This window comes from Varanus komodoensis, unplaced genomic scaffold (genome assembly GCF_004798865.1).
Source record: "Varanus komodoensis strain SLA01 unplaced genomic scaffold, ASM479886v1 scaffold15, whole genome shotgun sequence".
Lineage (NCBI taxonomy): Eukaryota > Metazoa > Chordata > Lepidosauria > Squamata > Varanidae > Varanus > Varanus komodoensis.
Window position 1 is genome coordinate 12,348,844 of NW_025335440.1, and position 10,921 is coordinate 12,359,764.

Here is a 10,921-nt window from a genome sequence, read left to right on the forward strand (position 1 = left end):
GCACTCTGGTTACATATCCCTCCCCACAAGGCCGGAGGCCCTGCGAATATCTAATGCTGGGGGGGCAGGAGCTGCCCTATTCTCTGAGTGTGGCCCTCGCTTAGGCATGGGATCGCTCCCCCGCCCAACTGCCCCACTGTCTCCAGGACTAGAAACTTCCTTTTCAAAAGCATCCAGCCGGAACGGGCACGTGCCCCGCCTGGACGTGCGTGCGCGCAGGCGAGGAGACCGAGTGGGTTGCTCGGGGGTGGCCTGAAGCCCAGAAAAGGAAAGCAGAGCAAAAGCCCCAGGGAGCCTTCGGGCTGCTTGCTGGGCGCGATAAAAATCTAATAAATAACGACGAGAGAGAGAGAGAGAGAGAGAGAGAGAGAGAGAGAGAGAGAGAGAGAGAGGCAGGCGCGGGGCGGGGGGGACCCGTGGAGCCTCGGCGGGCGCTACAGCGTCTCCGTCGGTCGCCCGGGCTGCGGCGGGAGCGTGTCCGCCAGAGTCGGGCGCGGGAGCGCGGCGAGGAGGACGCCGCAGACGCCGGGGACGGCGCTCGCTCGGCCGGGCGCCGCGCCGCTTCCCCTTCCCCTTCCTTCCTCCCGCGCCTGCTGGGCGCGGCGTCGAGCGCAAGCGGCCCGGCTCGTCTGCCTGGAAACCGGCGCGGGGGGCGCGGCGCGGCGCGGCGGGCGTCGCCGGCGGATGGGGAGCGCCTCGGCGTCGGAGGAGCCCCGCTCGGAAGGAGCCGCCGCCGGCGCGGCTCGGAGGGCTCCCCGCGGCGGCTGAGCCTCCCCGCGCAGGTATTTCTCCCTTCCCCGCGCCGCCGGGCGCGACTTCGCCGAGGCGCGCCGAGTGCCGCCGCCGCCGCCGCCTCCCAGCGCAGTCGGGGCGGATTCGCGCGGACCGGAGTCCCCGCGCTGCCCGGGCGCGCCCGCTGCCGGGCGAAGAGCCCCGGGCCGCGCACGTGGGAGTCCCGCGCGGGAGCCTTGCCCGGCACGGGAGGAAGAGGAGCGCGGCCGGGGATGCCTTGCGGCGCGCGGGCTGCCCCCCCCCCCCGGCGCGCTCCCCAGGCGCGAAGTCCCCTGAACTCAGGGGTCACTTACTCCGAGTAGGCATTTGTAGGGTCGCACTGCCCGGTTTTGACGCCTAAGCGCGTTACACGCGCGCTCCGCTCGATGGCACTTCCCTCCGAGTAAACGTGGAAGCAAGCGCCTCCCCGCTTGGCCTGAGAGACCTACACTTCGGAGTGGATTCCGGAGTGGGGCGGGGGTAGCTTTGATCGGGCAGCAGCGTGCCTGGAGTCCGGATTTCCTGTATCCTGCCCATCCATTCACACGGCCTCTGGATCCAGGAGAGCGCCGGTCTGCATTTCGGGTGTTGTGAGGTTCCCCTTTGCTAACGATGTCCTTAGAAAGGCCTCCCTACCTGGCTGCAGGGGTGGGGAGGGAGGGGCCCGCTGGACAGGTAGCAAAGTCGGTTGCAACAGCCACGAAGGGGCTGATCGCAGGGTGGGAGAGTCGCTTGCACCCTCTTTCTGAGTGGGAATTGGGTTGGGGAGGGATTTGCAGAGCTCTGCGGGGCAGACGGGGAGCCTTTCCTTCCAGATCTGCTCTGTGCTCCTTGTTTGACTTTGGGGCACCTTTGTGGGGTCCCCCTGCACCATCCCGTTGCTGCTTTACGTGTCCTGGCCCATGATCGCACCCCACAGCTGAAGCCACTGTGGAGGGAGCATCCCCGCAGTTCCCCGATTGGTCTCTACTGTAGGGGTGAGGAGCAGATCTCGGCTGGAGCTCCTCTTTCCTGTGCGCAGACCTTCTCCCTCGCTGGGGAGAGGATTAGCCGGCTGTAAGTTTTAGAATGTTTTCTCGCCTATACCAAAGGAAACCCCAGTAGGGTATTTCTGCAGGTGAAACAGATCGGGGCTCATTTTAAGGTGCAATCCTACCCTGCTGAGGCAGAAGAATGTGCTACAGATCCTAAAATGCCCCAGCCAGCCAGCCTGTATGGGATCGTTCCCTCAGCCACTGCAGGACACACACCAAACATTTGCCTGGGCCAGAATGCGCATTTGCATGACAAATGCCCACCAGTGAAAGCAAGTGAGGAGCCAGCCACATCTGGCTACTCACCCCATCTATGCTGTGGCAGCCACCTCTTCTGTGTCCTTTCAAAGTTTAGGAAGGGCATTCCTGGAATGCGGCCAAGGGAGCAATGCGTGAGCTTCTACAGTAAGTTGCTGGCCCGTGACATTTACTCTGGTCCTTCATGCGAAACACGTTTTGGCTGGCTGTCATCGCTCTCTGTGGGCGAGGAAGCCGCTTTTGGAGGATTACCTTCGATAGGCACAGCTCTTTTGAAAAGCAGCCTTCCCTGGTAAGGCGCTCTCCTGATAGGTTAGACTGCAATTCCATCATCCCCCAGCCTGCATGATCTGTGATGACTGCGGATGATGTGTCACATACTCCAACCCATCTGCAGGGCATCGGGTTGTAGAAGTCTCAGAACGAGCTGGGTCAAAGATAGAAGGGATGGTGCCATGTAGGCTTGGGCAAAGCAACAGGAGGGGACACTCGTAAGGTGGTGGGGAGAGATTTTTCTTCTGCTCCCAGCACTGAAAATGTTCCTCTTTGGCTTCCTAGTTTGCCTTCAGGTTCAGGTCACCAGGGGTGGTTTGACTCTCGGCAAACTGCAAAGCAAGCTGACAGCAAGCCATTTCCAACTGCAGCGGAGATCCATCGGCAGCGCTTCTTGTGCATGTATTCAGACTTGGATTCAGAATCACGCAAGAACATCTCCTCGGTGTACCCCTTGCCTGTGCTGCTGCAGAGAAGTTTCGAGCTCAGGAGGAGGCTCGCCCGCCATCTTCAGAACCACGGGGATAAAAATGAACGGTGCTTAGGAATTCAGAGGCGGCATCTGCATTCGCTGGTGCTACCTGAAGCTTTTGTCTGCTCCCCCACACGATGGACTGGTCTCCCAACCTCACCTGCTTCTCCCTCACCACTTTGGCAGGGTCCAACCAGACGGGCTCCGGCTCCCCTGCCGAGCTGCCTGGCCCCGGCAAGTACCTGTCCGTGTTCAGTGTCCTCATCTCGACTCTGCTGGCCATGCTGGCCATGGCCACCTTCCTGTGGAACCTGCTGGTCCTGGCGACCATCCTGCGGGTGCGCACCTTCCACCGGGTGCCCCACAACCTGGTGGCCTCCATGGCCATCTCGGACGTGCTGGTGGCCGCCCTGGTGATGCCGCTCAGCCTGGTGCACGAGCTCTCTGGGCGCCACTGGCAGCTGGGCAGGCTGCTGTGCCAGGTGTGGATCTCCTGCGACGTGCTCTGCTGCACGGCCAGCATCTGGAACGTCACCGCCATTGCGCTGGACCGCTACTGGTCCATCACCCGGCACCTGGAGTACACGCTGCGCACCCGCCGGCGCATCTCCAACGTCATGATCGCCCTGACCTGGCTGCTCTCGGCCACCATCTCCCTGGCGCCGGTGCTCTTTGGCTGGGGGGAGACCTACTCGGAGCACAACAAGCAGTGCCAGGTTAGCCGGGAGCCTTCGTACACCATCTTCTCCACCTTTGGGGCTTTTTACCTGCCTCTCAGCGTGGTGCTTTTCGTCTACTGGAAAATCTACAAGGCGGCCAAGTTTCGCATCGGGTCCCGGAAGAACAACTCGGTCACCCCCGTCGCTCCCGGACCCCTGGAGGTTAGTTCTTTTGGTCCAGGTGGGCGGCCTGCTCTCTGGGAATGGGCAGTGCCGGCCAGGGGCAGTCCGAGGCCAGGAACGTCATGCTGATCTCTTGCGGGACCGAGGCCTTCGCACGAGTGCTGTGAGGGGCCGGCTGTGCGTGAGAGCAGGGTGCTACCTTCATTCAGGTTTCTTGTTTGGCCATGAACTTGCGAGGTCGCCATGACTCCTCCTCATTCTCCACCTTCCCCCTCATTTCTGCAGCATGGGGTCTAGTAACTCTGATGTAGTTTGCAGGGCTCTTGCAAGGAGGATACTTGCCTTCATTTTGACCAGAGAAGTGGGACTGGCAACCAAATGTGGCAGCTTTGGGCATTCTGTCTGGGGGCCTGCCAGCTGTGATCTTTCCAGGGCACTCCATTCCATCTTTCTTCCCCTGACCGCATGCCCTGTTTTTCCTTTTTTTTTAATAATAAGTTTTATTCAAAATAACCCTAAAACAAAAGAAAACTAAAAACAACATCAATCATCGGAAACATCGGACCTGCTGGGTCAGCCCCCACATTTTTTTCTATTTATTATAACTTAAAAACATATTTAAATCTATACGAAGTCCCATTTCTCTAGCCAATAATAAAAAGAGTCCCAAGTTTGATAGAAATCAGTATCTTCTTTCTCCTCCAGTGACAAAGTTAGTCTATCCATTTCTGCACAGTCCAAGATCTTTTTTAGGATGCATGCCCTGTTTTTCTTTTGACCACTGAGTGTTCTGTGCCCACGAAGCAAGTTCGACCAGCACTGTACTGTTTTTTGCTGTGTCCCCAGTTAGAGATTTTTGTCTCTCCAGATTTTTTGTAGGGATATCCAACCCTCCTTTACCTAGAAAGCAAGTCCATTGTTATGGTTGCTGCCCTAAATGGTCAGGCACTGATTGAAGCTGAGACAGGTTTCTCACGTAGGAGAACCTGCATAATACAAGCCCTTTGTTTGCATATGGATGTATTTCTGTATTTGCAAACATGCTCACTAAAGGGTTGTTTTTTTTTAAATATACACTGTCAGTGTTTGCAGTGTGCTTCCGTTTTCAGGGCTGGATAAAAGCCTTATCAGTCCCAAGTAATCTGATGCGTTATGTCAGAAACTAAGCATTAGTACCCCAACATTCCTTGATTCTCTTTATGTGGGATATGATACCCACTTACAAGTATGCAGAAGATGTCTTAATCTGTCATGTGGGCTAGAAATAGAACATGATTCTAGTTTCTAGAAATAGTTTCTAGAAGCACGTGGATCAAAAAGAAAAACAACTAACCGGAAAGAACCTTCACATATGAAGATGGGAATGACCACTTTTTTACAGAGAGGGAGTGTGGAAAAGCAGACCACGTGCAGCTTTCCCTGGTGCTGAGAAGTCAGTCCGAAATATTTCCAGGATGTGGGCAGCCGCTGTGGCGGACGAGCGATCCAACAGTCTCCGGGTTTTATGCTGGAGTTTTTCCCAGCCCTGCATGACCCGCTGCTGTATCCTATTTCTTGGTTCTGCCTGCCATACTTTTGCCCGTTAGAACAGTGGCCGTCCTTGCCCGGTCTCTTGGGTTGTAAGGGTGGCAGCGTCTCATAGCAGGCCATTAACAAAGACCATCACGGGCGTTTCCAGGGATTGAAATGTGGGCTCTGAAATCTGCCACCTGGCACGGCTGCCTCATTGTGCCTGACGGCAGGGCCGGCCCCCAGAGCGGTGGGGCTCCGGAGGGGCCAAAGAGCCTCCCTTTCAGGCCTGGCCTGGCTGGTCCTTTGGGTCTCCAGAGATGCTGAGCCACACGGTTCTGTCCCTTTGTTTGCTCTCGGCTCGTCAGCGAGGGCCTTTGTTTCTTGCACGGAGTGACTGTGTAAACAGCTCTGCCCAGCTCCCTGTGTCTAACGTCTGCGTGGTGTTCGTAAAAGGCACTGGGCACTACCCCTTATTGTTTTGCGGGATCTCGTGCTAGTTGGATGAACAAGCACAAGTGGCCCGTGGGATCTCCTGCGATGCAGTATCGTGGCGGTCGGACAGGTACAGCAACGACTCCACTAAACACGCAGAGGATGGGGGTTTCCGTGATGCCTCTCACAGCTGGTTAGGACAGGCATCCGAAGCGACAAAGCGCGGATGGGGAACTTGTGGGCCTCCCAGTGTGTCCGCCTGCAACTCCCATGAGCCCTCTTACCATCAGCTGTGCTGGCGAGGACTGATGGGGTTTGTAGGCCAAAACATCCAGAGGACTGCAAGTTGCGGATCCCTGGCGTAAAAACTGGAGGTACAGAACATGCCTCGTTTTTTCATCTCAGGTATAATCCAGATATTGGACTAGATGGGACAGGGGTCGTCCAGGTGAAGGCACACCCTTGCCCTTGATGATCATGCCTGTGGATTTACTTGGAGGAAAGATGTGGGGAATATGGCTGGGCCCTCGGCTGCCCTGGAACCAAGCTCTCCCACAGCAGGCGCAGGCGGGTTCCCAGGGCCTCGGACTGCAGCTGGAGCTGAGTTCGTTTCAACCGCCATCTCGTTATCAGAGCCCGAGCTGCCAGCCCTGCCGGGATCAGCCAACTCCCCTTCGTACAGCTCATGCTCAGAGTCTGAGCTGTCGGTCCCGCCACCACGGTCAGTTTCTCGTGCACGCCTGGGAATCCTGCCACGCACGGCATACAATATACAGAATGTGGAAACAGATTCCCACCTCGCCACTCCCACCTTCTGGTCTTCCACGGTGGCGGCCTGCCTTGTGCTCACGCCTTCAGCCCAGGCTGGCTGTGATGGCAGCTCCTATCTAATTAGGATCTCCGTAAAGCCACAATCTGCACAACACAGAGCTCTGCCATCTTCTTTGCCCAGAGGATGCAAACAAAAGCAAGGCAGCCTTGATGATGGACGGGGTGTGAGGGGCTGGAGAGGTAGAGAGCAGAGAACAGGAGGCATTGCCAGCTGTGGTGCAAAGAAGGCTTTGCAGCCAAGCTGTGTGTTTCCAGGAAAGAAGGACTGAAGGGGGGAGAGAGAGAGAGAGAAAAGCAGGGAAGTTTCAGGTCTAATGGACAGTCTAGGCTGGCACAGCATAAACATAGCACAGAAAGTAGAAAAATGGGATCGCGTGACATTGCACGGAGTTGGTAGAAGTTGAGAGGAAATGAGTGGAAAGGAAAGTTGCTGTAGCATCTAGAATAGAGCAGGAGCATGGAACTTGTGGTCCTCCAGATACTGTTGGACCAGCCGACATGGCCAATGGTGAGGTGTGATGGGAGATTGGATGGACCTCAAGGCCTCTGTCCCTGGACAGAAGCGTTGACTTTGATGTGGAAAGTGATGGGACAGGTGCAGAGGGAGGAAGCATGGCCTTAAGGATGCAGGTGGGAAGAATGCGTTGTGGTTGTCGCATCGCAAGGACTGTGTGGACATCCCTTGTCGTGCAGCTGGTTTTGCTGCGGCAGGCTTTGATTCAGACATGCTGCCCAGCCGGTCCCCTGGATGGCACGTCTCCTTCCTCCCGCACCTATTTGAATTGGTTCCTTTAGCAAGTCAATTATGGTCTCATCTTTGGGGACTTGTACTCCTCCACTTCACAGAGGCAGGATAATGCTGCTGAGGCGATGAAGCCTCGCCGGCACCTTGCCCTGCATTTGGAGGGCCATCGGGCAAACCAGCTGGTCTCGCACCGAGGAAATGTTTGCAGGGACTAAACGATGGATTGGGCAGGAGGCAAGTTGGGTGCTTTTGAAGAGGCGCGTGACCCCGACACTGTTACTGCAGCAGCAAAAGCTGAGAATGAGCGTGCCTCGTTCATCAGCCTGTTTGTCACAAAGCGGGTATGACAGTTACTTCTGTTGTTACATTCAAGATCAAGACTGTGTTGAGCTGATAGTGTGTTATCTAATGCACAAGGATACAGGTTAAGACTGTACAAACTCTGCCAAGTTGTCATCCTGTAGTTATAACACAATGTGTTGGTAGAGAGAGGAGGCAGAAATAAAGAATTTGGGAGTGCTTTTATTGATTGATTGATTGATTGATTGATTGATTTGATTTCTTACCACTCAATTAGCCTCTCTGCCTATTAATGTTAATATACTTAATGGAATATTACAATAAAACTAGCAATTGCAATAAAATGAATAATAACAATAAAATCAATAATAATCAACAAAAGTGAATAAACAACTAGTAAAATAAATAAAGGAAATAGATGAAATTGAAATGAGATACAACATAATAAACCAATTAAACAATTAAGAAAATAGAAATAATCATACATGATTAATCCATACAATTATGGACTGACAGCAACTATTTATAGTATTAAAAACCTTAAAAGCATCCATTGAAAACAAGCCAACAAGCCAAGAAGCGGAACAGGGAAGTCTTCAGTTGGCATCTAAAGGAATGTAATGATGATGCCAATCTGAGCTCAAGCGAAATCAGGTTCCATGATTGAGGTGCTGAGACACGGGAGGAAAGATTGTGCTCTACCATTGGTGTTTCTTTGGCATTTGCCCTTCGAATGCTTGAAATGGAGGGAGGTGTCTCAATGCAGCTTCTCCTACCTGGTGCACAGGTGGCCCCTCAGCCAGGGCAGGGAGCACCTGAAGTTTAGCCACCTAGAGCAGCTCCTCCTCCTTTCAGAAGTTGCACTCCGGTGTCTTTCTGGCAGCTCAAGTGACGGAGGAAGGCCCTGGGGGAGGGGGTGCGGCTGATGATGATGCAAAATGTAGCACTGTCCCACCGGGCTATTCCACGTACCATGGTGCATTGAAGGCTCGTTTGTGCAAGCTACCTTTTCTTACATGTATGCTACTAGAACCCTGACATAACATCCACAGCCAGTGCAAAAGACACACACCTAGAATTAAAAAGTTCTCAAGGATTTGTTTGGAGCAGTTGAACTGAACGGAGTTCAAATTGGCATCAGATTCCACCCTGGTTAGCCCAGACTTCCTTGGGCTTTACTGTAAAAGTCAGGGGGTGGGGAGGATTCCATTTCATCCCTGCTCTTAAATCATGGGGACTTGGAACCTGGAGAAGGGCCCCAGAAGATGACCTGAAGGTCTAGGAAGGCCAGTCAGTGGAAAGCATGCTGTCTGAAGATCCTCTTTGTGTTTGGCAGGTCAACAACACCTCTCGGCAACCACAGATGGTGTTCACTGCCCGCCATGCCACCGTGACGTTCCAGACAGATGGGGATACATGGAGGGAGCAGAAGGAGAAGAGGGCTGCACTGATGGTGGGCATCCTTATCGGCGTCTTTGTGCTGTGCTGGATTCCTTTCTTCATCACGGAGCTCATCAACCCTCTCTGCACCTGTGACATTCCACCCATCTGGAAGAGCATCTTCCTTTGGCTTGGCTACTCCAATTCCTTTTTCAACCCGCTGATCTACACGGCCTTCAACAAAAACTACAACAATGCCTTCAGGAACCTGTTTTCCAGGCAGCAGTGAGCAAAGTACAATCAGAGGGGCAGTGACTTTTCAAACACTTCTCTCTTCACCTTGCACAGAAGCATTAAGGACACTCAAGGCTTTTCCAGACAATCTGTTTATATCTCAATAAACACCTCGACATTTGTGGAGACACAAAGCAACAGTTTTGTTCCTGGGAGAACGCGATCTCCCTTCCCAGCTGGCCATTGCTAATATTGTGTGGACCAGTGTTCCATCAGCGCTGATGTCGTCCGCTGGATGGAACTGGCGCCCTCCTTGGGGAGGAGTGTGGCTGCCTTCCGTCCAGTGTGATGACCTCCTGTGAACAGCATGATGCTGCTGTTCTCACTTTTGGCACCTTCGACAGTGGCCGCCTTGCTGCGTTGCTCAAACTTTGGCGTACCCAAGTAGTCTGAAAAGGGAGAAAAATGAGAGAGAACTAGCAGAGCCCCTTTGCACTCCTAAAATATTTCCCCTCAGTTTAATATTGTCTTATCCAGTTACAGCAAGGCTGCACGATGTTTTTCAGACCGAGGGCCAGCTTCCAGTTCAGAGACGCTCTTGAGGACTGTATTCTTGGAGGGCAGGACCAAAAATGTCAACATATTTTAGATTAATGCTCTTAGTTTCAATAGGAAATCCTTGGGAGAGCCACTTCTTTAAGATCGAGGGAGACTGCACAAAAGCCACCAAACCATTGACGGGTGGGAGAAAGGGGGTGGGGCCAGGGAAAGGGGCGTGGCCTTCTGGGGACCTGAGGACCAGATCTGGTTCCCATGCCTGACGTCCTGCACCTTTGGGTTGTGCTATTGAAACATACACTGACTAGGATATAAAGAAGCGAACAAGGGGGGGTCTTTGCACTTGGAGGTTGTCAAAAAGCAGCTCCCCACTCACAACACTTCCTGGTGAGTCACTTTCAAAACCATTTGGTGTGTGAAGAAGATGAGTTGTTCAGAGCAGGTATGTCAGACAGCCAACTGGGACATGCACGTCACTGCATGGAGACTGAAATTGCTTTTTAGATCCAGGCTATTCCCCACTTATACTGCATTCCAAAGATGACTATGTAATAATATTGTGACTAACAGTGAGGCACTGTATCATCTTTGTATCTCCCTGTGTGTGTGTGTTTTTTAAAGCATCTTGTCTAAATATTCCTTGCTGTAAGCCAACCCCTTTCCTCCAAGCCTGGTATTGTGGTGCTGCATGGGTGCGGTACTATAGATAAAAATCTGTATTCAAATAAAACAAATGCAAACAAGATCTGCAGAATGGCACTAACAAATGTTTCGATATTATTTTAGTGATGCTGTGAAATTTTGTAATTAGCTTGTGGATTAGAACTTGTGCATTTGTAATGCTCATTTTAGTGCCCTTAGATTGCTTTCTTACGATTTTCTATAAGTGTGGAATTTAATTCCAACAGGAAGGCCACATAGAAACCACCAGTGAAGGAAAAGTACATAACATGCTAGTGCACGAGGCACAACAGGATTCTGTATGTGAGCGTGAAAGATGCGGTTTGATCTTGCACAAATGCAAAAAGTTGTACATGCAGAATGAGATCTTAGATTAAAGGAGAATTGTAATCCGAGTTTACGGGGTGAATTGGTTACTTTCCAAGGACAGCAAATACACTGGGGCAAGTTTGTTCATCACAAAGACTTTTGTTAAACACATGGAACGCAACTCAGGAACTCGTAACACAGAGTCCTGGGCATGCCTCTGCTGAGTTAATCACATTACTTGACTGTCCGATCATCACAGCCCATTTCTCCAGCAAACACAATTTATTGT

The 10,921-nt window shown here is 52.9% G+C and overlaps 1 protein-coding gene across 1 annotated transcript; it reads left to right on the forward strand.

Annotated features, from left to right (window-relative positions):
* Window positions 1–2,945: 2,945 nt before the first annotated feature.
* HTR5A (5-hydroxytryptamine receptor 5A) lies at window positions 2,946–9,139 on the forward strand. The gene is made up of 2 exons (XM_044425197.1): window positions 2,946–3,689; window positions 8,807–9,139. The coding sequence occupies exons 1-2, from the start codon at window positions 2,946–2,948 to the stop codon at window positions 9,137–9,139; spliced, it is 1,077 nt and encodes a 358-aa protein (XP_044281132.1).
* The last annotated feature ends 1,782 nt before the right edge of the window (window positions 9,140–10,921 follow it).